Source organism: Rhinichthys klamathensis, unplaced genomic scaffold (assembly GCF_029890125.1).
Source record: "Rhinichthys klamathensis goyatoka isolate OS25496 unplaced genomic scaffold, OSU_Roscu_1.1 h1tg000407l_1, whole genome shotgun sequence".
NCBI classification, from domain to species: domain Eukaryota; kingdom Metazoa; phylum Chordata; class Actinopteri; order Cypriniformes; family Leuciscidae; genus Rhinichthys; species Rhinichthys klamathensis.
In genome coordinates, this window is record NW_026606908.1 from 583719 (window position 1) to 608340 (window position 24622).

The 24622-nt window shown below is 36.6% G+C and overlaps 4 protein-coding genes across 7 annotated transcripts in view; 1 reads left to right on the forward strand and 3 right to left on the reverse strand.

The window, feature by feature from the left end:
• The first annotated feature begins 254 nt into the window (after positions 1 to 254).
• On the forward strand, positions 255 to 993 carry gtf3c6 (general transcription factor IIIC, polypeptide 6, alpha). The gene has a single exon (XM_056234836.1). The coding sequence runs from the start codon at positions 348 to 350 to the stop codon at positions 909 to 911; it is 564 nt and encodes a 187-aa protein (XP_056090811.1). The 5' UTR covers positions 255 to 347; the 3' UTR covers positions 912 to 993.
• A 1169-nt stretch (positions 994 to 2162) lies between these two features.
• On the reverse strand, positions 2163 to 5848 carry emg1 (EMG1 N1-specific pseudouridine methyltransferase). Of its 2 annotated transcripts, none has more exons than XM_056234865.1 (5): positions 5658 to 5848; positions 5427 to 5528; positions 4427 to 4568; positions 2698 to 2906; positions 2163 to 2584 (listed from the first exon to the last, which is right to left on the reverse strand). In XM_056234865.1, exons 1-5 carry the CDS (start codon positions 5805 to 5807, stop codon positions 2471 to 2473), a joined length of 717 nt encoding a protein of 238 aa, XP_056090840.1. In that variant the 5' UTR covers positions 5808 to 5848; the 3' UTR covers positions 2163 to 2470. The 2 variants fall into 2 exon arrangements, with proteins under 2 accessions (XP_056090840.1, XP_056090841.1); XM_056234866.1 differs by having other exon boundaries at positions 2163 to 2578; positions 2692 to 2906.
• A 385-nt stretch (positions 5849 to 6233) lies between these two features.
• Positions 6234 to 21821, reverse strand: kel (Kell metallo-endopeptidase (Kell blood group)). Its single transcript, XM_056234907.1, has 18 exons — positions 21755 to 21821; positions 18505 to 18673; positions 18107 to 18418; positions 15562 to 15689; positions 15068 to 15226; positions 11846 to 11917; positions 11518 to 11706; positions 10311 to 10471; positions 10089 to 10206; positions 9889 to 9984; positions 9693 to 9791; positions 9544 to 9621; positions 9341 to 9444; positions 8502 to 8591; positions 7876 to 7943; positions 7627 to 7787; positions 6924 to 7013; positions 6234 to 6848 (listed from the first exon to the last, which is right to left on the reverse strand). Exons 1-18 carry the CDS (start codon positions 21779 to 21781, stop codon positions 6684 to 6686), a joined length of 2286 nt encoding a protein of 761 aa, XP_056090882.1. The 5' UTR covers positions 21782 to 21821; the 3' UTR covers positions 6234 to 6683.
• A 1494-nt stretch (positions 21822 to 23315) lies between these two features.
• Positions 23316 to 24622, reverse strand: part of zyx (zyxin) — a 37041-nt gene continuing 35734 nt past the window's right edge. For all 3 annotated transcript variants that reach the window (XM_056234848.1, XM_056234847.1, XM_056234846.1), the window contains 2 exons: positions 24423 to 24543; positions 23316 to 24327 (listed from right to left, as the gene is read on the reverse strand). In XM_056234848.1, the coding sequence (XP_056090823.1) occupies positions 24214 to 24327; positions 24423 to 24543 (235 nt within the window). In that variant the 3' untranslated portion in view covers positions 23316 to 24213. The remainder of the gene's footprint in view (positions 24328 to 24422; positions 24544 to 24622) is intronic.

The window sequence follows — 24622 nt, forward strand, 5'->3', positions numbered from 1 at the left end:
CTTGACAAAATAATTTAAGTACTGACGTAAAATGAAAATTATATTTAGGTTCTAAGTGTTCAAGCTGAATTATGGCTGCAACAAAATGAACTGGGACACATGAAACTGCAATAAAGACCTTTATTTAAAAACTTTTAAAAATAAGATGTCGGCAGCGAGTGTACGTTGCGTAAACATTATCGTCTTTGAACCGGTTCTTAAAACCGAACTGTTCGAAAGAACCGATTCGCTTAAATGAATCGCACACATTACTACTTCCGTCGCGCACATTCTGCGAAAGAAATTCGCTACTTGAAGTTGTCGGAGAGAGCTTCAACTCAAGGGTTGAGTGAGTGAACACAACTGCCATGGAGGACGAATGGGAGGAGGAGGAGCAGCTGGTTGTGGCAGAACTGTCTGGAATGATCGGCTCTGATTTACTGTCCAGTCGGCAGAGCACCTGTAAGATAGTGGACATCGACAGCGAGCAGCCCATGATGCAGGTGGGCCGGTATCTGTTCGCTGGAGAATACGAGGACGCCATCGGAACATGTGTGTTATTTGAAGAGGATGGTGCAGACTCTAAACCAGCCCTTAAATACAAATGTCACACAATGAAGAAGCTGATGCTGCAGCGGACGTTTCTCTCCGAGAGGAAGGAGGACGAGCCCGTCTCTAACCGCATAGAGGTTCTGGCTCTCCACGATGAGGAGTCGTTCGGACGCAAGAGCGCAGTTTGTCACTACCTGGATCCGATAGACACAGAGAAATCGGCGCTTGACGAATCTAAAGATTGCGATGACCCAGAGATGAGCGAGGAATCAGCGGATGAACTGGAGGAGACTCTTCTGGAGAACTCCACTGAGGGGCCGATGAACGCCTGCAGCTCTTCTGTACTGGCGGCTGTAGAAGAAAAGGACGATGCCTCTTGAAAGACTGCTCGACTTCTGACAATGTACATTCTGCGTCATGTACATATATGCTTTCTGGTTAATAAAAGTTTTGTATTTTGTAGTCTGGTATGGATGTCTGTCCTATGGCGTCCTAAATAAGTTGCATAAATAATTATATCTATCTATCATTTTATCCTTCTAACTATCTATTGTTCCATCTTTAAATCTATCGATCGATCATTATATCTTTCTATCGATTGTTCTATCATTCTGTCTATCGATCGTTCTCTATTGTTCCATCTATCGTTTGTTCTATCGATCATTTTATTTTTCTATCTATCAATCGATCAATCTTTCTACCGATCGATCGTTCAATCTTTCTATATCCTTCTATCTATCGATCGTTCTATCTTAGTTCAATCAATCTTTCCATCTATCGATCGTTCTACTTTCTATCTATGAATTGTCCTATCTTTCTATCAATTGTTTTATCTTTCCATCTATCGATCATTCAATCAATGTTTCTATCAATCAATTGTTCTCTTTCATCTATCAATCTTTCTATCTATCAATTGTTCTATCTTTCGTTATATAAATCGCTCCATCTATCGATCGTTCAATCTTTCTATTGATCTGTCTGTTTATCGATCATTCAATCTATCGATCATTCTATATTGTTCAATCTTTCTATCTATCAATTGTTCTAACTATCTGAATTCAATGAATTTGAATTATTCAGGTTAACGGAGAGAACTGACTCGAATGAACGCTTCTCACAAATCACCATCTAGACAATGACTAGTTCAGAATGAAAAATTTAATAACTGGGGGGAGTACATAAGCATTTCCATGACTTTTATATTATATCAGATTGTTTAAGGGTATTCGTTTCCAAGTTATTTTCCTGTGTGAACATATTAACATTTAGCCTCTTGAAAATAGAAATAATGGTGTTGTAACTGTTGCATGAGAAAAAAAAAGTCAAATAATAGAAAAACTACAAAAGCAATTTGCCAAAAACCTATAGATGGCCAACATACAAGATCTGAGGCAGAAACTCAAATGAATAAAATCATGACCTGTTAGGAAATGTGCCAACTGTGGAAAGAAATAAAGAACAAAACAAGTAGGGAGAACCAAAAAAAAAAAACATTTAAGTAACATCTAAACTAGCACAGTTGAAGATAAAGGAAGCTAAAGAGTCCAGAGAGACTAAACTCAGGAGGAGAGTGTTTTTGAAGCTGTCTAGTGGGAATGAAGAACATAAGAATAAAGCTGAAGTGCCTGATGTGTAAAAGAGAATGTGAAACATCTATTTTATTGCAAGGAGAAAAAAAGGAAAAGTGTTGTTTTACATATCAGGAACAGATTTAAATGCAAATCTGGGTTTATTATTAAATATGTAAACCTATACAAAAAGGTTTAGGTTTAATACCCCAGAGTACTGTTTGCTTCAGCGTGTTAAAATTGTGTTACAATACATGAAATAATCTCCTCTGTGGTGACGTCACATATGAAACACATACACACAGAATGCGGTCCAAAGGTCTGTTCCCTAATCAGGCAGAAACATGACAGTTCATATCAGTTTGGTTTTGTCATAAGACTCCCCAGACCTCTTCAAACGCTGAACACATCTTGGCACAGGTCAGAGCTGCAGATAGAGGATAGTTACTGATGGACAAGGTCTTCTCGGTGTAGTCGACGTTCACCTACATCAGGATTGAGAAACAGAATTTAGTATGCTGATTTACTTGAAAAAAGTGATGAAAATTCATGTTTATGAAATCATTTTCTAAGCATGGAGAGTATATTTTAGACTCACTGCTCCATGCGCAAATGCTCCAATGACAATAGCGGCAGGTCCATCTTTAGGGACGATTGTTCTGGGACATACAGCATCTCCTGCTTTGAACGATGTGGAAAATCGGGGGCATCCAGGTGGCAGGTGGTCCGACACTGGATTTTTAATGAGCCTCAACAAACGCTGAGAGCCATCCGCTGCTCTCACACTCAACTTGTGCAGGAGCTGGACTATAGGAGGACACATTGTAGGAAACTAAATTTACATACAACTTTACAGGGTTTTTTTTGCATTACAAGGTAACACTTTATTTTAAGGTGTTGTTACAAGTCAGTCACATGTACTTACTATAGTAATGATAGTAAATAATGTACACTCCTAGGCAAAAAAATGGGCCAAGTCCAAAATGGCTAAACTAAGCAATTAATTGTCTGAACCACAAATTATTGGTTCATTACCCAAACTTTTAGCAAATGCACTTCTTAAAAAGCCCCTGCTGTCTCAGCAAAACATCAAAGATGGAATTTAGTTTTGGCAGAATATGGGAAGTTGTGTGTGCCTGTGTGGTGTAAATAAAAAAAAATCTGCTGAGAAATATAGGAGAATATTGCAGAATGTCTTGCTTCCCACAATTAAAAAGTTGTTATCTAAAGAGGAATGATCAGATATTTTTCAACAAGACAATGCTCCTGCCAAATTTCAAAGACCACCAAGAAGTGGCTTGAGAACAAGTCCATCAGGCTCATGTTTTGGCTTGTCAGAGTCCAGATTTGAACCCTAAAGAGAATACTTGGTCTCGCATCAAACAAACTAACTAGGAGACATTTTTCAACAACTCACTAACTGTTTGAAGCCATCAACATCGAGTGAAACATGTAAAAAGCTGTCTGCAAGTTGGAGAAAGCTATTCTGCACTAAGTTTCATTATCTACAGTACTTGTGCAATTCTTGCTCATTTCCTGACTAGTGATTTGTGATTAAAATGTTTAAGACCATTAAAAGACCACTAAATATTTTGCCATTTTTGGCTTGGTCCATTTTTCTTTTGCCCAGGGGTGTATAATACCAACCATCACAGTGAAGGGGACAAGTTCCTAACAATAATTGGAAAAGTACATTGGCTACAGTATTTATTCAGCTTTGTTAATGTTATTTAATAAAAAATATATAGCCCTTCATTGTTTGTTCATGTTAGTTAACAGTGCATTAACTAATGTTAAGAAAATACAACTTTTGATTTTAATAATATATGAGTAAATACTGAAATTAACTCAGATTAATAAATGCTGTAGAAGTGCAGGTCATTATTAGTTAAATCACATTTTGCCGTTTTGAATTTGAAAATATGCTATCATTTACATGATGCACGCAATTCATAACTGATTCTAATGAGACAGGAAACATTTTGCGTATTCAACATATTAATAAGAGTGAATGTATGCGTATTTAAGTACTATTTGCAAATAATGTAAATTGATCAGCTCACAACTACAATTAGAACTAGAACTTTTACCTAGAATTTTTTTATTCTCTTAAATTGTTTATTTAAATAAAGGCTCCCCCTCCCGCCAAATGTTGGTTACAAGTAACTAACCCTAAACTTAACCATATAGTAAATACATGCAGATAATTAATATTACTCAGTTCTTATTTGAGTAATTACACTAACTACATCGCCTTAAAATAGTGTAACCCGTTACAATACTGACATTACAGTCAATGTGCAAATGGAGTCTCCATGTTAATTTACCCATCAGTCCACAAAATCGTGCAAAGGTGCGAGGAATTCTTGTCTGTGGGTTGATCTCAATCAAAACATTCTTCTCTGTGTGAATGTACACTTGCAGCAGTCCAGCTCTATTCAAAGGACTGTCCAGTAACATCAGCAGGCACTGTGGGAAAGCAGACGTGACATTCAGAGGACAGATGTGGTACAAATAAAAATCTCAGTGTCAAAATCATCAGAAGATGGCTTGTTTTCTTCTTTTAACCTTCATAATGCATTCAAACCCTGCATACCATTTGGACACCGTGGAATGTACGTTTTTTAAAACAGTCATACCTTTGCATTTTTCAACTAAAACCATATTGTATCTGATTGATAACTTCTCACTAATGATGAGTAAATGTGCAAACATGTCAATTTTGACTGATAGAGTGATATTACCATATTATTATTACATGTATGCCCTTTTTGAAAATCTTTAAAATTTTAACTGTTACATTAACAACAGAAAAAACACCAATGCAAGAAAAACAAAAACAGAAATTTCTCATACATATGAAATTGACAAGAATATAATCGAGTAATGAACAATATCAACTTGTCATGCTGCAATGTTTACCAACACAATTCATTCCCAAAAGTGTGTGAGAGATATAGAAAATGGGATAAAAATATTTTTGAGACAAAATCGAACTTGTGTGTATATATATATATATATATATATATACAAATGATGTCAGTTATATAGTCTGCTGCATAACTGACATCATTTGTAAAGCCTCGGTTGATGCCCTGGTCCAAATCGACAACAACGCAAAAGGTGTAACTTTATTAAAATAGTAGGATATCTTAAATAACTTTAAAAACTATGCTTTACTAAAACTATAGAATTTGTATGCATCTCCAAAAAAATCGAGAAAAAACGACACCCGGTGTATTATGGGGATTAATATGGGCATGGTAATATTGAAATGGTTTAGATGACGAAAACTAACAATTCATTTCAAACACTGGAGAGCTTTACCTGATGTGTGATATCAGGGCGAATCTTCCCAGGGTCTCTTCCACTCTTCATAATCATACTCTTATGCTGATCACAGTTCAGCAACTCAAATGTCTTTCCAACCTAAACAGAAACACGTTCACATTCAAGTGCTGAAACATACGGTTATGAGAAATATTATTATTCATGTCAAGTGAACAAGACCAGGTCCAACACTAAGTTTATTATCTACCGAGCCTCCTTGTCTTTTACCTTTACGGTTTCAAGTGTCGCTCCTTCTAAAACAACAACAAGACGCTTTTCCGTCATTTGATCGTGCAGACTTCTTAGGTGTTTTGCCGGTTTTGGTTCATATTCATCTAAATGCTTCAGACCACGCTTGTCTCCAGCGCGTGCAGCCATGTTGACACAGAACTACTACGACACATCAAATGTACGTCACAACAACGAGTTTGTTCAGAGTGGCGCACGCTGATGACGGCCTCTCTACATAATTAAAAATGTCGCTGTAAAATACTACACTTGACCACCTATTAAATGGCATTATGTTATTATGAAACCAATAATACATTTATAAACACAATTTTAAACAACACTTTAAAAAAAAAAAAAAAGTCGCTTTTTGCTAGTGTCATAATCAAAACAAACCCTTCGCTTTCATGATACACACCCGAAAAGAACACATTCCAAAACACAATTCTACGTTTCTTCCAAATATAATAAGTTTCACATATAAGAGTGACATTTATGATACATTCCGACTTCAGACCTCAAACTGTATTTACACTAGAGAGAGTACTACAGGTACATTCATCACAAATGGAAATGCGCTCCTTCCTTGCTAAAACTTAACATAGTTCTTGTAGTAACCAGTTTAACTGTTTACAGTAAGACCATAGTTACCACATATTAAACCAGTGTAACTTTATAAACAAACTAGGAAATACTGCCATATGTGTTGTAAAAATGCATGAGATTTCCTTCCTCCCATAATATATTATTTTGCATGAATTCCCCTCAAATTCTGTAAAAGCACGGTACATTTTCAAAGTGTTATGAGAGATCATATCCACCAAGCAGCTTTTAACTGTTCATCATACTGTACATCACTTATCAAATGTAATAATATTGCCTAGATGTACTATATGTGACATTTTTAAACCCATCCAGTGAATATAAAAAGTGATCTCTGGAATGACTTTCTCCTATTTTCACTAAACATTGAGCAGCTCCAATGGTTCAATAGTCCCAAACCAGCTCCAACAGGTCCTCCCAGATTCAGTGCAGCGTTCGACTCTGGCATATCTCATGAGGAGAACTCTGAGATTTATTCAGGCAGGTCAGCAGTTTGGGGCAGAGCCCTGAGTCCGAACACAGGACTGTCACCAGAAATGAAGGTTCAAAGGGCATGAACTCACGGTAGGGGTCAGCGTCACACGTTACCTGTAACATTTGATTTGAATGTTTGATTAGCACACATGCTTGAGTGTCTAATTCTCTTAGAGATGTTCTCTGTACCTTAGTAAAGGATGAGAGGAACAGGGGTATGTCAGAGAGGCCTGATAGAGATGAGTCCGTTGGATGTCTTGTGAAACTCATCTCATAAGCCTGTAAGGAACAAATATGGAATGTAAAAGGTTGACAAAGACAAATGTTTGGTTACCAGAGCAGAGATTTTCAAATAGGGGGCCTTATGGAAGTGCTAGGGGGTCTGTTGAAAAGTTTAAAGAAAAACAGTGGGAAAAAATGTAAAATAAAATAAAAAGATTTAAATAAATTAATAAATAAATAATACATCTAAGACTACAGTACTATAATTAGTAGAAAAACAACATAGTACTTAATACCCAGCTAATAAAATTAGGCTATATTCTTATAATTTTTACTAACATTTTTATTAAATTATGAAACCATTATTTCTGAATATTTTACAAACATCCAAAATTTCCAGGATTTTTAGTTTTAAAACCTTTTTTGTTTTTGTTTTTGTTATGCAAACATTAAGGGAATATTCCATTTTTCATGTCCCAAAGTTCCCTGTTAGCTGGGCAGAAACAAAAACATTCATAATAATATTTTTTTGCAAATAATTTTTGCACAGTATAGATTGAGTCTTTGAAACTATTTAAGATGCCTGTTAAATCTTAGTATGGGGTGATCATATGGGGGTCTGTGGCATCTAAACGATTGAAAACCCCTAGACTACAGTGAGTTAACTTACATCCAGTGCCACCTGTAGAGCAGAGTACTGCACCCAAACCTCCTGCTGTTTGGAGGGGGGAAGGGAGAATTTGCCAGCCTGTCCCGGATCTTTGGTCACATTCAGATAATGAGACAACACGCACATACTCTCTGACTCTGGATTGTTGGCCTGTGTGTGGACTGGTGATGAGAAACATAGAAGGGAATTAAAAAAAACTCAAAAACACATCACATATGCATATTCATATTGAAATCCATACCGACTTACTATCAGGAAGCAGAAGGTGGAGAAGATCTTTAGCCATCAGAGATCCCAGTGTCCCATAATTCAGTGCCCTAGAGAATATTGTAATTTATACCATGGTCTTTCTGAATACTTGATTCTGATTGGCTGAAAGGTGTACAATAATACTGTTTAATGCACAGGTAGTTCCAAGTCAGTTAAATCACTGGTCTATGTCAACGCTTTGCTTGCAGTAAAGCGCGCACACACACATACATCTCGGAAACAGGAGCACAGAAACTTGTTTTCAATGTTGCTGTTTTTGAAGTAATTAAACTCACAGTTGCAGGTAATTCACACGCATCTCTCTCTCTCTCTATCTATCTCGCTAGGTTAATTAATTCAAATAAATGTCATAATTCAATTTTCAAAAAGTTATTTGCCTCCAAGTCGTAGCTAGCTGAGGATTATTCCTTATGTAAACATTTTATGCATCATACATCTTCATCATAAAAACTAGAATGGAGTGGAGAATGAGGAATAATCAGAGTAACATTACACAATAACATATTAACATTTTACTAACAGCAGTGCAAAGTATATTAGTATATACCCAAGTTAAAAATTTTACAGTTGAATGAATATTCTGTTTTTATGTTGTAATAAGATACCTGGGATATGAGGGATGGAAGAAAGGCAAAACAAACATTCCAACAGGGATGATGATGTCATTACCAGAGATGGATGGAGTGATAGACAAACTAGAGGAGAGGAAAGACAGGAATGTAAAATGGATGATGATGGCATGAATTGAATATTCACCCTATCTATTTTCAAAATGCAAGCAATTAATCAATGCATGCGTTTCACTTTTCAAACAAAAACTCTTTAATTAAAATGTCACTGCCAGTGAAATGATAGACTTTTCCAATCATTTAGTCCGCTTAAACCCTCAATCAACCTCAATCTCTCATTCCAAGCTTCCTCCATCCCTCCAACAACCGATGGAAAGATTTAAGTTTTTAATATCAGACTTTAATGTCAGAATAGGGATAACCCAAGTAAAAAAGGATATGAAAACTAAAATTTGACATTCAGGTCAAATTATTTGAGCCTTTTGAAGGTAACCCCCATTTGCATAATCCATAGATATAAAATTGTATATGCTGCAAATAACTCAGGTCACATGAGCCTTATAATGTTTAATTTTAAAAATGTTTTAATGTTTATTTTGGGGGAAGGGGAAAAATAAAGTATATTAGTTAAGAAATAAAAGTAAAACCTTTATATGAATATATAAACAATAAAATCTTATAAAAACATATTTTTTATATTTTATATAAAAACAATAAATAAATAAAAAAGTATAATATATTTACTGTTATAAACAACGCATATAGTACTGTGTATTTAAACTGTGATTTTAAGAAGATTACAGTGAAATAATATACAAATCCAAATTGTGACAAAACATTACCTTAAATTTTATTGCTAATATGCGAGCACTCACCCTTCAGCCGGTGTGCCGTGTGAGAGCAGTCTGCACCTGCTCTTCCGCTCCAGTGCCAGCATCTGCAGATAGTTGGAGAAAAAATCCTCCTCTTTCAAAACCACCTAGTGCAAAGAGGAGGAGAAACACAGCGAATGAAGAATGTTTCATTCACTCATCCGACTACACTGCTTTTTCATTTATCCATCTTCAAATGAAGCTACCTCTGCATAGAGATGGTTGAGTTCTGTATGATTGAGGTTATTTGTTTTAGTGGAGAGTCTTGGATTAAGAGATTTTATCTGAAAAACACACAAGATTATCAGAACGAAATCCATCCGCAGTTTAATTTTGTATATGATTCGCAACATACCTTATTCAAAATAAAGTCTGATGATTTGTTGTCCCTCCAGCTCAGATCTGTTAGTTTCTTCTTGAGGGATGAATAAACATCATGGATCAACTCTTCAGCCTGGCAGAGAGAGAAAAACACTTGTCATTGCTCTATTAAATACATGTTCATGCATAATCAATCCTTTATTTGTTCATGAGGTCCAACCAAAATGTACCTCTTTCTGTGCATGTCGTTCTCTAATTGCATGACTGAGTAAGGCGTCAAATCCTCGCTCTGTCTGCTGAACACATCGCCACCAGCGTGGCATCTCCTAAAATCACAGACAGTATAAGCGAATGAAATATATAATGCAGTCTGAACTGCTTCACTTCACACAAATAGGCTTTGTGGGGAATGAATCCAATGCCGACCCACCTCATGAGTGTCTCCAGTCGCAATGGAATAGTTTCTCATGGTTTGGAAGAACCTCGAGTCCAGCGCAGGTATGAGTGTTTGCAAAAGACTAAAGATCATGTATGTGTGAAGAGGGATGCTGCAGATTTATACATAGGCACAAATGGAGACACAAAACATTTGTATCATTTATCAAAATCTATACTATAACATTTTAAGAAAACATGCCAAAAAGTGACTTACGCGCCCATTATCTCTTGCTTGACTCGCCATTGGCTGATTGTCTGGGACATGTGGATAATGTACGGGAGATTGTGGACTAAAACAATATCTGATTGGCTGATAGGAAGGGGCTGAAATATGGCTTGTAGGCAAGCAAGCCAATCAATGGCTGGAGCCACAGTCTGTGAGGGACAGGAAAAACAGCTTTAGTCAATTAATATATATTATTTGATCTATTAATATACTCAAAAATCCAATTTATTCACACAGTAACTTGAATACACATCTTCTTTGATGAGCATGTTTTTAATATCAGAATTCACATATTTTGATATTTTCGGGGGGAAAAAACATTTTGGGGGAAAATGTCAGGTTGATCCAACTAAACTGTCCTGATATTATAATGAAGAAGAAGAAAAAAATAAGAAAAAAAAATGAAATTCTTGAAAGGAAAAGTTGTTTGGCATAAACATTATTATTATTTCTTAGAAATAAAATAGAAAAATGAAATAAAAATAATTAAATAAAAATAAATAATTACATACAAATAAGACTTACATGTGTTCACGTTGTAAAGAAATTACATTTTACTATTTATAAGATATCACATGACATCATGAGTAATTAAATTTAAGCTTTTCTTGAACCATTAATAAAGTTTTTCCAAAACCATATGAAACTAATGTGGCACGTGTTATAGCCTGTTAACTGTCAGTGTAGTGTGCTATTTATAGCTTTTTCCCTTTATGACATTTTATAGTAATAATTATTAATTAGGTATTTTTCCAAAGCTTAAAGACTCAAAATTAAGTTTTGAAATTGGACATTGCATTATCGTGGAAACGGTTCTTTAAATCTTTTAGCAATCTCAAGTTTTGGAATATCAACTTCAAATTTGGATCACAACTTGGTTAGACATATGCCTTTGATTTTCTAGCAATTTTAGACTCCAAATTATTTTGGAAAATGTTTAGTACATTTGCTTTACAGTAAACTTCTATAACTACACTTTAGTTTTTTGAAGTGCTTTTATGTTTTAGCAATAATCAGCTTTAAAAATAGATCAACCTTAAGTCTTTAAGTTCAGATCTATGCTAAAAAAAGGGGGGTGACAGTTAACAAGTTAAGCTAGGTTTTTTTCTTCTTTTTTTTTCGTGGACACTCTTATTTGTTATTGACCCATTTATATATCAGACAGGAAATCCAATTTAAGCACAAACACACAGACCTGTAGCGCTTGGATGGTAGTTCTGTGGTAGAGTAACTTCTGACTGAGGCGGTAGTGAAGAGGGGACGTGGCCACAGCGAGAGTTGTGGACAGAGATATGTAAAGACCACAGTGCTGAGTGGTTTTATTGGAGGGAACACCCAAGAGAGCCAAATACTGACCACAGGACAAATAGAATGGACGCAAATACTGAGAAAGAGGAGCAGAGACAGACAACAAAAGAGATGTTACCAAAATACCAAAGAAGCCTGTATAATAATGCTTTATGAGCATTAGCCACACTATTTATGTGTCAAATCTGGTGCTAAACTGAACATAAAATACCTACCCGGGTACTAGCTTTGGATTTATGTGTCTTGCTGTTCCAGTCAATAGGGAACTGAAAATGAGGCTCATCAATCTATGGAAATGTAATCAGACATTCTTAAACAACATAGAGGACGAAACAATCTCAAAAACTAAAGAAAATGGACCAAAATATTGAGGATATACACATGTACTGTGTAATACAAATTACTTCCCAAAAATACATAAAACTACATAAACACTCAAATCAAGTCATTGTCCCATAACACTAGCAAAGGTTGACACCCAACAAACTTGCTTAAAACTTAAAACACACAAAAAAAAAAAAAACTCTAACAAGGTAGCTTTATACAATGTTTTCTTTTGTAAAAAATGAATTACAAAACAAAATGTTTTGAATTCACTGCCATATATTTTACATGGTTTATTTTTACATTACAGTACAAAATTCCTAAATGAATTACTTAATTCCAATTCATAAATTGTCCTCTTTTGTATAGATGGTAATGAAATTGAAAGATTAACACCTGTGTAAGTGTTCAGCTACATCTAATTGTTGTGATAGCATTTCATTTTTTAGATTTGAAATATATCTCAATATGCCATTATTGTAGAAATTTGTCAAATTGCTTTCTAGTTCAGTTTGCTGTTATGTTAGGTTTTGAACTTAAGTTTAAAGGGGTCATGAATTGAGAAATACAAATTTCCTTTTGACATGTTGACATGTCATTTTACTATAAAAACATCCTGTAAGTTTCAGAATTTAAAACTTCCTTGTTAGTCCAAAAACAGCTTTTATTTATTTAATCCAAGCTCAGAAAACGACTCGTTTGGGATTTTGTCACATTATGACATAATAGTGCGACGAAAGAATGCCTCTGCAGAATCAGACCGACGCCTACTTCTACATCATCGTGTATTTGGCCCCGCCCACTGGCGTGTTAGTGAGATGACGAGGAGAAGCGATACATGATCACTGGACTAAAAATAACATTAGCCTACCTTCCAAAGGATCCTAACGCTAGGAAAGTGGTTATTTATTTTCAACTATGTGAATGTCTCAGTAGAGCATTATTTGTTTGTTTGGTACATTTTACTGTGGATTATTTGGTAAATCAGTCACAATTTCAGCGCAGGCTGAGCAGACTTTCACTGTAAGATATAGACCCGACAGTAGTGCCACACCATGCAAGTAACCGTGTTAATTCTGATGCCTAATCTGTGTGATCAGTGATTTCGTGAAACTCTCAAAATCGTTTATTGCTTTTAAGTGTCAGTGACTAAACGATCAACTTCACATGGTTTCTCTTAGTAGCATTTAAATCTGTTATTTAAACTGTGATTAAATTATATACAGAAAGCAATCAAAGAACCCTCCTTTTATAATCGCTGGAGCTGTCAATTAAACAGTGCGAGTTTATCCGTGATTGATTTCTGGACTCGTGCCAAAACTCCCATTATAATCAATGATGCCGTCTACACTGCACAATGAATCTCTTGTTTACATTGTGTTTGCACTGTTAATTATAAAGGGAGCATTTGGAAGAGTGCAGAAATCCAGTTGCAAAGACGAGATCACTCTATTCCTGCGCTCAATAGAGAGGTCTTTCATCGGCTACAATGCTCATCGCTGCAACCTTCCATGCAACGGGAGTAGATCTAAATAAAAGGCTATAATCAAGACTTTTCATGATTAGTTCATCTTGACAGCTGTAATTGTAAAAACGTAGTAAAAGTTTTTGAAAGAGTTCCACGTGTAATATTTCGGTAACACTTTAGTTTAGGGTCCAATTCTTACCATTAACTAGTCGCTTATTAGCATGCATACTACGATATTGGCTGTTTATTAGTACTTATAAAGCACATATTAATGCCTTATTCTGCATGACCATATTCTACATCCCTTAATCCTACACAATACCTAAACTTAACAACTACCTTACTAACTATTAATAAGCAGTAATTAGGAGTTTATTGAGGCAAAAGTCATAGTTAATTGTTAGTTAATAGTGAGAACTGGATCCTAAACTAATGTGCGACAAATATGTCATATGTAAAGAAGTTAGCCAATCACAGCAGTGGGCGTTTACACTGCAATCTCACAGCCGACACGCCCCTCCAAACAGAGCTTTCAAATCAAAGGGCTAAAATCAGGGTAGAAAATGACCATTTATTTCTAAATTATGACCATTTTTGATGTAAAAATTATACTAACATTATAAGTTCACCTCAAGAAACATTATAATAAAAAAAATGCAGTTCATGACCCCTTTAACAGTTTTGAAAAGAGTATGTTAGAGATGCACCGGACGTTTTTTGCTCTAAACACACGATCGGCAACCGGTTTTTCGTTTTATTTTGGCCAATCTATATTCTGGACTTGCACACAAGTCCAAAAGGTGATTTGTGTGGAAATATCACGAAGTCTGTAAACAGGACGTTAACAAAGGCCAGAGACGGAACACGCTGAAGACGGGCCCAAAGAGGAGAACAAAGGCATTTTCTTTCCTCTTACCCTATGCTCTTACCTCTGTGTAATGGCAGTTTATAAGCGCAGCACTGCTTTGTGTACAGCGGTAACCAAGGAAACGCTATATTGCTGCTGTTCTATAAGCGCCACCTACTGCCAGAGAGTGAATTAGCATTTTCATTCAGTCTGTCTGCTGTTTTTGTTTCGTGCAGGTGTCTTATGTAGCATAATTTCACAAATCGAGTCAGACCATTCTGTTTTTGCTTTAAATCTTGAAATTATACAAATCTAAATTAAATAAAAAACACCTGCTAATGCTACCTGTGTAGCATCTTTTTTTGGAATCTTGATTAAATTCAGTGGTTGCCTCTCATTTCAAATGGCTACAGATATTTTTATCTAAGGTCAGCTTGGCCTGTTATAGAGCACATTTACAACAAATAAATGGGAAGGCAACCGTTATCGGAATCGGCCAATTTGCTTGTGAAATAAATCGGAAGAAGAAAAAGCATGATCGGTGCATCCCTAGAGAATGTAAACGTACAAATTGCCCTGTAGGCATATATAATTTTGGTTTATATGTCATTTGAAAGACGTAGTCTAGTCAGTGAAATCATTTTGTTCCAAAGGAATGGAAAAAGATCCACAGTTTAGCCCAAATAGACTACTTAATTCTCTAAATAATGAAGAGTTTTGAAAAAGTGACCCAGGCATTGAGAAATGGGTCCAAGCTATTATAAAAAATATATATAATTAATTTGTATTAGTGATCACCTGTATGTAGTGTTGATTGGAAGTAATTTGCTCTTCACCAGAGTCTGGCCCTACATATACACTGAAGAAAGGAAATGTGGAGTACTGGCTCATCAGCAGGGTGAGGGTGGTGTTAAAATCTTTCTGATTCCATTCACCTGATACTGCCCAACCACCTAACTACACACACAGAGACAGAGAGAGAGAGAGAGAGAGAGAGAAGAGAGAGAGAGAAGAGAGAGAGAGAGAGAGAGAGAGAGAGAAGAGAGAGAGAGAGAGAGAGAGAGAGAGAGAGAGAGAGAGAGAGAGAGAGAGGAGAGAGAGAGAGAGAGAGAGAGAGAGAGAGAGAGAGAGAGAGAGAGAGAGAGAGAGAGAGAGAGAGAGAGAGAGAGAGAGAGAGAGAGAGAGAGAGAGAGAGAGAGAATAAAAAACAGAACACTGGAGCAAAATAAATGATGCAACATAAGTGTACTTTTTTCTTTTTTACTTTCTCTTATCCAAAAAAGGGTGTGTACCTGCTGGAGTAGTGTGAGGAAGGGTCCTGAACCCACTTTCTCTGGAGATTCTGCATCCATGCAGGTCTTGAAGAACTTCTTTGGTTTCTGTTCTGCAGCACTCATAGAAACACCCTCCTCAGGAGACTCTGATCACACAGAGACCATACAGATTGAAATGGCCAATGCCTTGCAATACATTATGTCATGTTAATCAAAATAAGTTCAAATATTCTTTTTGTTTTGGATCAGGGGTTATCTGGCCCTCGAGATCCACTTTCCTGCAGAGTTTAGCTCCAACCCAAAACAAACACACCTGAACCAGCTAATCAAGCTCTACAGGATTACTAGAAAAATACAGACATGTTAGTTTGATCAGGGTTGAGGATAAACGTTGGAGGACAGTGGCCCTCTAGGAACTAAATTTGACACATGTGGCATTATGCCTGGTACACACTGTACAATTTTGGGTCGTCCCAGAAGAAAGATTTTTGTGGTCGTGGCTCCGAAATGGTGGTCCTACGTCACACAGTAAGAGAGGTTCAAAGACAGTCGTTGTCACGGTCTTGCAACCAAAGATCGCCTGCGATAATTTTCTGATCATCTCACAGTGTGTTTATTGCTACGACCAACATCTGCTGACTAGCCAATAAAAATGCAGCATGAAATGGCGTATTGATCAACGCAACATGGTGCTAAAACTTAAAACTACTCACCTCAAGCTCCATTTACAAAATTGGCATGCCAAGTAGGCCTCTTTTCCTTAGACATGACCGCATCCATATTCTCCTCTTTCGCTTACTCTTCTTTTTTTTTCAGCGCACATAAAAACTACAATTGCCAAAGTGCGATTCATCTTACTCTATTTGTTTACCAATAGCGCATGCTGATGATGTTTTATTCTTCTGTACTAACTTGCGTCGTAGCCTACGATTCAATAGGTGTCATCATCGTACAGTCTACATACATGTGTCATCATCGTACAGTCTACATACATGTCATACCCAAGTTTATTAGATCCATGTCGTACAGTAATGATCTTATAGGATTGCCGAAATCCCCCTGTCTTTAGCAGGCATTGATGAATTGCTCTTAGGGGAATCTTGACTTTCACCATTGATATAGTTTACATCAGGAAATACTGACAAAGTTCACTGCTATATTAAGCATCTTTCTGACTTTCTGACGGCCTTGATTTGTTCATTTAGCATAAATATTTATGTTTAACTTTTGTGAGATGAACTGAGGAATTGGAGCAATTTACATGCTTTTGCAGGTAATCCATTGTGTGGTGCTGTTTTTACAATTTGTTAAAAAATTCACTTGCAAATGTTAAGGATGATTCAAGAAATGTACCAAAGCGACTGAAAAAAACAATAAGACAAACTTTGTATGTTGACAAAGTCTTGCCTTATATTTGACAAAAGTTAAGCCTTGGACAGAGGGAAAGAAAGAGAGAATGATATAACTAAAAATAGATAGAATACATAGAATAACAATGGGTGGATGGATGGATGGATGGATGGATGGATGGATGGATGGATGGATGGATGGATGGATGGATGGATGGATGGATGGATGGATGGATGGATAGATAGATAGATAGATAGATAGATAGATAGATAGATAGATAGATAGATAGATAGATAGATAGATAGATAGATAGATAGATAGATAGATAGATAGATAGATAGATAGATAGGTTAACATATAGTGCAAGTGAATTAAATATAGACAAAATTATGAATGAAAGACTGACAGAATGATAGATAGATAGATAGATAGATAGATAGATAGATAGATAGATAGATAGATAGATAGATAGATAGAGGGAGATAGATAGATAGATAGATAGATAGATAGATAGATAGATAGATAGATAGATAGATAGATAGATAGATAGATAGATAGATAGATAGATAGGTTAACATATAGTGCAAGTGAATTAAATATAGACAAAATTATGAATGAAAGACTGACAGAATGATAGATAGATAGATAGATAGATAGATAGATAGATAGATAGATAGATAGATAGATAGATAGATAGATAGATAGATAGATAGATAGATAGATAGATAGATAGATAGATCCTGCTGAAAGAAAACCCCCACAAATGGTTTGCTGATTTACTTGGTTTGATCTGTACTTTAGTTTAATTTGGTTCCCCAGACTGATAATTTTTTTTTAAATTCAATCTATTTTTTAAAAATGCATCTTATTTATCTAGACTGATTCAGTCATCCATTCCATTCTTTTCTTTTTTTTAAATTGTGCTTCTAATTTTGAATCAAAATCACTCGATCTTCCTTTGAAATGACAGAGCCTCCATTCAATCAAACACCACTGTAGTATAGACCTAAGTCTAGCTGGTCTCCCAGCTTGATCAGGTGATTAGTGCCCAAACCGCTTTGAAACTGACCAGTCTGATTGACTAGAAGACCAGTAAACCAGCTTAGGCTAAGGAAGTCAGACAGTTAGAAGCAGACATAATAACTGAAGACACTATGAAACCATTTCGTTGGTTCTGTTTTATGAACAAAAGACATAGTGGAATTTCACTCACCTAGTATTTCTTTAATGGCTTTCAGTAAAGCAGTCTGTCTGTCTGGAAATGTATTTAGCCGTCCATCACCTTGAACATCTGCCTCTCTTCTCATCCTCACTAGTCCTCCTGTCCTCACTTGTCTTTTTTTGTCCAGTTCTCCATTGTCTTCATTGGAGGACCCCTTGACTCTCTTTCTCTTCTTGTTGGTGGAAGATCCACCTGCTCCACAGGCAAATAGGAAGTAGTCACAGGGGTGAGAAAAAGGATCCATGGCAACAGAAAAATGCTCTGATGCTTTTAGACAGGCGGGAGAAAGGCAAGGAGGAGCAGCTGAAAGACAAGAGATAGAAATCACCACCACTGTTACCAATGATATTAAACTATACCAGAATAAGGCCTAGTTCCTAGTTTTGTACCTGATTTCAATTGTGATCCCTTTTGCAGGTGGGAATAGATGCCCAAACCTAATGTAGTTGCGAAGAGAGAGAAGGCAAAGAGAACAACTAAGCACCTGCGGTACTTGTTGCAGTCCACTGGATTTGAATCATCAGAACGAGGCTGTTCCTCTGGTGTCGTGACCATTTCCTGTGGGTAAATATTGAGATGAATGTGTTGTTAAAAAATGTCAAGTTAAAAGCACATTTGGGAAAAGTTGACTTTATGATGGATTGGAATTACATTAGCAGTCAATCATCCAACCAACCACAATGAGAGCAAGTCAAAGGTATGTTCACTAAAGAACAATGAAAATGAAAAAACTCTCTTCTTTCAGAAAAACACAATCAGAGTTATATTAACAAAGATCCTGAGTATTGACGAACGCGGAAGCGCAGAGGATAGAAAAACAAAACACCAGTCGGGAATTAGTCTAAAACAAGAATTTTTAAAGGAAAATGTTGAGTTTGTTGCCCAGCCCTATTTGTTTGAACCGCAAGAGGTGTCCACTTTCACCTAAGCTTAAGCTACGCCTGCATCCTACGCCATATGTCGGGTCAGAGGTCACTCTTCCACCAGAACTAGACTTCGCCTACGGCCATAACCGGAAGCCAGTGATTATAGTTTATAAAGTTTTAAATATGATTAATCTTTCTTACAAAAACACATCGCTTCCCAGATAGCACAGGTACGTCTGTAAGATGTCTGCTAAAGATCTGTTAATCTGAAGACTGGAAAGTGCTGTGTAAAAACATCTGATAAACATCATAGAAAAGGTAGTTTTACATACATTTTAAATCTTAAATATCTTAAAGACATCTTCTAAATGTCTATATGACATCTAACAGGAAACGTCAGAGACGTATTGCAGATGAGAAAATATTCTAAAAAATACATCTTGCAGATGTAATGAATACATCAAATGGACATCTCCAAGAGTAGCCTTGTGCCATCATCACTAAAGCTACTTTTATGATGGATGGATGCGCTTTGGGCTTCAAAATCTCAGGTACTCACTCCCATTTTATAAGCTTGGAAGAGCCAGGATTTTGAATAGCTCCGATTGTGTTTTGGCTGAAAGAAGAAAGTCATATGGGTTGAGGCTGAGTAAATTATGGGATAATTTTCATTTTTGGGTGAACTAACAATTTCAAACATTCGCGAAGAAAAACAGTTCATTATGTACAATCGGCCAAACAATAAGACAAACTCGACAACAATATTACAGCAATATAAAAACTATAAATGTCACTGAGGTATTTCTAGCCTACAACGTTATGGCGGCAGATGCGGACGTCACGTTAGCGAAAATTCGTCGAGATTTTGCAGGGTGGGAGTCAATTTTGTCCTATGTAAATAGTATATGAAGCCAGGGACGGACTGGGGCTAAAAAACAGCCCTGGACTTTCTCCCAAATAGGCCCATCATCCAGCCATTCGCCCCTAGCCACTAGGATGTCCTGATACTATGCCACAATACTGTAACCTATATCAGACAAGGTATTCACAGCAAGTAATATCTCAAAAACAATGATGACAATTGGGGTTTTGTTTATTAATGAAGCCTCAGTCTTCAAATAAAAACAAAAAAATGTACAATGCCATTACATCTGCATTGAAAATAAAATACAAATAATGAAATGTCACTGGCTACAGAAACCCTACTTATAAAACATATAGTTACTATATACCAGGGGTCTCCAACCTTTTTGTGTGCGAGGGCTAAAGGGATAAAATAATCTAGAAGGGCTATACTCAAAAATATTTACTATAACATGGTGGTGTTTTTTTTACCTTACCTTTACCTTTACTTTTAACTTTAACTTTTTTACTTTTCACCATCATATGCGAAATAATAAAATATCTTGATATTCTGGTTCAACAATTCCTGAAAAAATTGTAATATATATATATATTATTCTCTAAAAACCTATTGTAGCATAAACATTTAGTATAAATATTTAATGCAAAATAAATAAATAAACTGCCATAACTTCTAAACAAAAACATTACTGCATTACATTTAATAGCCTACACTTATAGGCCTACATGACTATTAATATAACAGCATTTTTAATATGAATACAGGCACATTTCTGCCAAAAAATTTGTTTTACTAAGTTACAGTTAATTCATAAGTTGTGGAGTGAAATGTCTTCTAACTGGTTTGTTCTTGGAACAATGTTTCACCTGTTTTTTTTTGCGTCAAGATGTTGAGAATATCAGCGCTGTTTAATCTGGCTTTTAACTAGCTTAAATCACAGCCATCTGTGGGTTTATAATAGAGATAGAGAATTCTGCGCTGAATTGAAATGCTTCTCAGTGGATCGCGCAACTCTGTGTAATAATGTTCGCGTGATCGAGATTAGTCCGCACAGCTGCTTCGGCCGCGATCGCAGTTTTTTTGGGCCGAGCTGATAATGCTCCGCGCTGGCATCCAACTTAAAGGTGCATTGCTGCCACCTACAGTACTGGAGTGTGAAACAGATTAGTGGGGGGAAAAACAGGTTATGACTGCGTGTGTGGCGGGTGGTGGGCCGGCCCGCCGGCCGTCCTGGAGTACCGGCCGTTCTGTGATACTCCAGATCACACAGATGGCCAGTCCGCCCCTGTATGAAGCTCATTGAAGTTACTTTCAAACAGCTTTGTGGTGGTAAACTTCGAATTCGCGCGACCTGCGCCTGCGAAACTTTTTCCGCGCGGGTCGCACGAATGGAAAGGACTGCATTTCACCCGTGAAATTTCGCAAAGAAACGGTAAATATGACCGCATATTAAATACATGAAAGAAGCGCCGATTTCCTGATTTACCTGGGTGTGCGAAATGCCATGAATAACGGTGCGAAATATTTCACAGATTGACCAATCAGAATCAAGTATTCCAGTGAGCCGTGTAATAGAACAGCAGCAACCCGAGAAGTAGCTTTCGCAAGGGCATCATGTGGATAGAGGACAGTGAACCAGGAGTCTTAACTACACCACACACAACACATCTATTATGTAGGCATATAGAGACCTTTCTGATATAAAGCAAAACTTCATAATTTAGGCAACAATCTACTGCACACTGTTGGTGCAATATGGGTGACTGGAGTTTGACTCTGGTTCATTGCATTCCCTGATCCCAGCCCACCTTCTTCTGTCATTTCCTGTGACTACCACTACTACCACTGTGATATTAACACTGACAAAAGCCCCAAAATGAAAAATTGTAAATATATTTAAAGCCTCACCTGATGAACAGCTGGGTTCTCGTCCATCTTGTTCTTCTTGTGTGGTCGTTTGATCAGGATTCTTCCTACATATTGGTCTTCCAGCAAAGCTTTCTATTTCGTCACACTGTTCCTCTTTCTATCTCTCCCTCCGTCAGCAACAAGTCATCCAACTACTATCTTCCCTCATCACACTCTCTGTTCACTCTTTCACTGACTGATAAACATGTATGACCTGGCTTTCCACAAGACCCCTCACTTTTACTCATACATAAATGGGGCATTTCTGGATGCATTTCCTGAACTTCGCCATTTCTTAAATGTATGAGGGCCAGAAGATGATTTTGCTCCAAATTCCATCAATTGGATTATATCACCCAAGTTAAACATGGGAAAACACAAACACCAATTGACAAAATAAAGAAAAAAAGCTGCATGTGCATTTTTAAAGCTTCATCGGTGCAGGAAGTGATATATTTAATATTCATAAATATTCACATTTTTACATACAGACGTCGACAGTCCTGACTATCAGTGGCGTTTGTGAAGCTGGTGCGGGCTGATAAGAATTGAGGGGGTGTGAGAGGAGCAAAACCACAAAAGAGCACGTCACACATTGCGTGGGAACGAACATGTTTGAAAGCCGTCACATGGCGAAAACGTAAACATACAGATCTTCAAAAATACACATCACTATAAGAAAATGAAACAAGAAACATTTTCTATTAAATCCAATGAAAGATAAAACAAAAAAGTACTCAGTTTGTTAATTTTATAGTTTTATTAATTCAGAATACAGTACAAATATGGAAGAAAAACAATGATAGCAAAAATAACACATTGGCATACTTTCAACCGTAAACATACACACATTCACATATTAAGAGAAGAAATTAAATGTTGAGTTTACAAAAAAAAAAGTAATGTTAAATGGTAAATACATGAAGGCTAAACCACAAGTGTTCAAATGGTCCATAACGCCTTACTGAATTCAGCAGTATTGTGATACCAGCATGAAAATGAGGCCGTGAAACATGATGTATAAAAACACTGTAATAACAATAACAACAATCATGCATAACAGTTATTTTATTTTATTTTATTGGAGCCATTGTTTTATTCGATTGCATCAAATACTAGAATTTCTTGGACATAATAGTCAAGGGACAAGGCCAAGAAGAGAAACACATAGATAGAGGTGCATAGATAAATAAAATGAGCTATGTAAAACGGATACAATTTTCAAAATGATATCAGCGCTACCTTAAAGCCAAAATGAGTGGTCTTAGACAATAGTTGTTATCATAAACACAACAAAACAAATGAACTAAAATGTCAAATGTTGGGATTCTGTGCATTAATCACAGGGAATGGTGACTGTTAAAAACTAAATATTTCTGAGAAAGATTTAAGAGTTCAATCTGCTCAGAATCATGTTAGTTTGTCTACAGTAACACTGTTACTTTTAACAAAAATTATAAAAATGGTCGCTAGTTTTGTAATGTTGAATCTTGCTGTATATAATGGTTATATATAACCAGAGCTTTTGTGTAGATAATACTATTTTATCCATAATCCAGACGTTTTTAAGAAAAAAAGCTTTAACTACAATGTCATAGATTTATTACAGTAGTCTATGTAAATATTACAAGAGGCTCAGTGATTGATGTGCTTTTCTTTGGAAATACTTAATCGTCAAACAGACCTACAATTGTTTAATCGCTGAATACCTCTGGCAATATATGGAATGGAAAATAATTGAACTGATACTGGCATGATAATCAATGCAAACTTACTCAACTGTTTTGTTCGACATGTTTTAGGATGTGCTTTTTAAAATATTTGTTCATTTACAGGTAAACAGTTAGATAAGTGAAGCATGCATGACAAATCGCGTCTTTCCCTGCCTTTGTTTTTTTGCTTATTGTACATTTGTTGTGACTACAATTTCACAAAGAGCCCTTCTCATCCACTACAACGTGTTTCGGAAAAGCCTTATTAAAAGTGCATGGATGATGGTGGATATACAAACTATACGTCTTGCCTCAGTAGTCAGCTGTGGTACGATTTACGGATGTTTTTTTTTTAAAGGCATGCTGGGAGTCGTACTGTGCAGTTCAAACGGCAGTGCAGTACATTACCTCTGCACAGAGTCAGCCACTACAGTACAAATTCAAGCCACAAAAAGGGTCCTAAAATCACTACTTAAACAATCTAGGGGTAGAAATTGTGTCATATATAACATTCAAAATGGAGGCACTAACATTGTGCTCGCACACATCAGGCCCTGGCAGAAAGACGCCAGGCCAAACAGGGCAAGCTATGGGCTGGGCTCTGAATAAGGCCATTCAGAAAAAGCAGTAGAGCTTCGTCGAGAAAAGGCTAAACTGACATTGAGCAAACATGAGAATGTGAAACGGAAGAGAGATTTATAACACTAAGCCAATTATGTGTCTTAAATTTGGTTTAGTTTCCACCAATCACTGTTTAGCCTGCTTGGCACGTTGGGTGTGGCATTTCATGCACAGAATTCTGCCATCCAATGGGTAGCAGCCGTCAGCGTCTGCCTCGATGGAAAGGGGACGGGCACAATCCTGCAATCAACGAGCAATGTCTCATTTTAAAACATGACTTCTAATTTGAGGCTAGAACAAATAGGTAAAGATAACTGAAGAAAGAGCGTTCGTACCTCACATCGGTAGCACTTCAGGTGAAAGTTCTTCTCTAACGCAACAACCCTGATGGTCTCTTCACTTCCCGGGTCGGGAATAATCGGCTCATTGCAGCTCACGCAGAGTGGAGAGAAACGGCTGAGAAACAGAAAAAAGAGGAGAGAGGGTAAGATAAAACATGTTGGTAACTTTTGACAATGTCAATTGTTAACATTAG

Excerpts from the sequence above, each read along its gene's own strand:
- emg1 (XM_056234865.1), bottom strand. The coding sequence starts at position 5,807 with ATGGCTGCACGCGCTGGAGACAAGCGTGGTCTGAAGCATTTAGATGAA. Across the intron at positions 5,529-5,657 it reads CGACACTTGAAACCGTAAAG|GTTGGAAAGACATTTGAGTT; the intron begins GTAAAAGACAAG and ends GTTTCTGTTTAG. Across the intron at positions 2,585-2,697 it reads GAGCATTTGCGCATGGAGCA|GTGAACGTCGACTACACCGA; the intron begins GTGAGTCTAAAA and ends ATCCTGATGTAG.
- kel (XM_056234907.1), bottom strand. The coding sequence starts at position 21,781 with ATGGACGAGAACCCAGCTGTTCATCAG. Across the intron at positions 9,985-10,088 it reads CGACTGGAGACACTCATGAG|GAGATGCCACGCTGGTGGCG; the intron begins GTGGGTCGGCAT and ends CTGTGATTTTAG. Across the intron at positions 7,014-7,626 it reads CTCTACAGGTGGCACTGGAT|GCTTATGAGATGAGTTTCAC; the intron begins GTAAGTTAACTC and ends TGTTCCTTACAG.
- gtf3c6 (XM_056234836.1), top strand. The coding sequence starts at position 348 with ATGGAGGACGAATGGGAGGAGGAGGAGCAGCTGGTTGTGGCAGAACTG.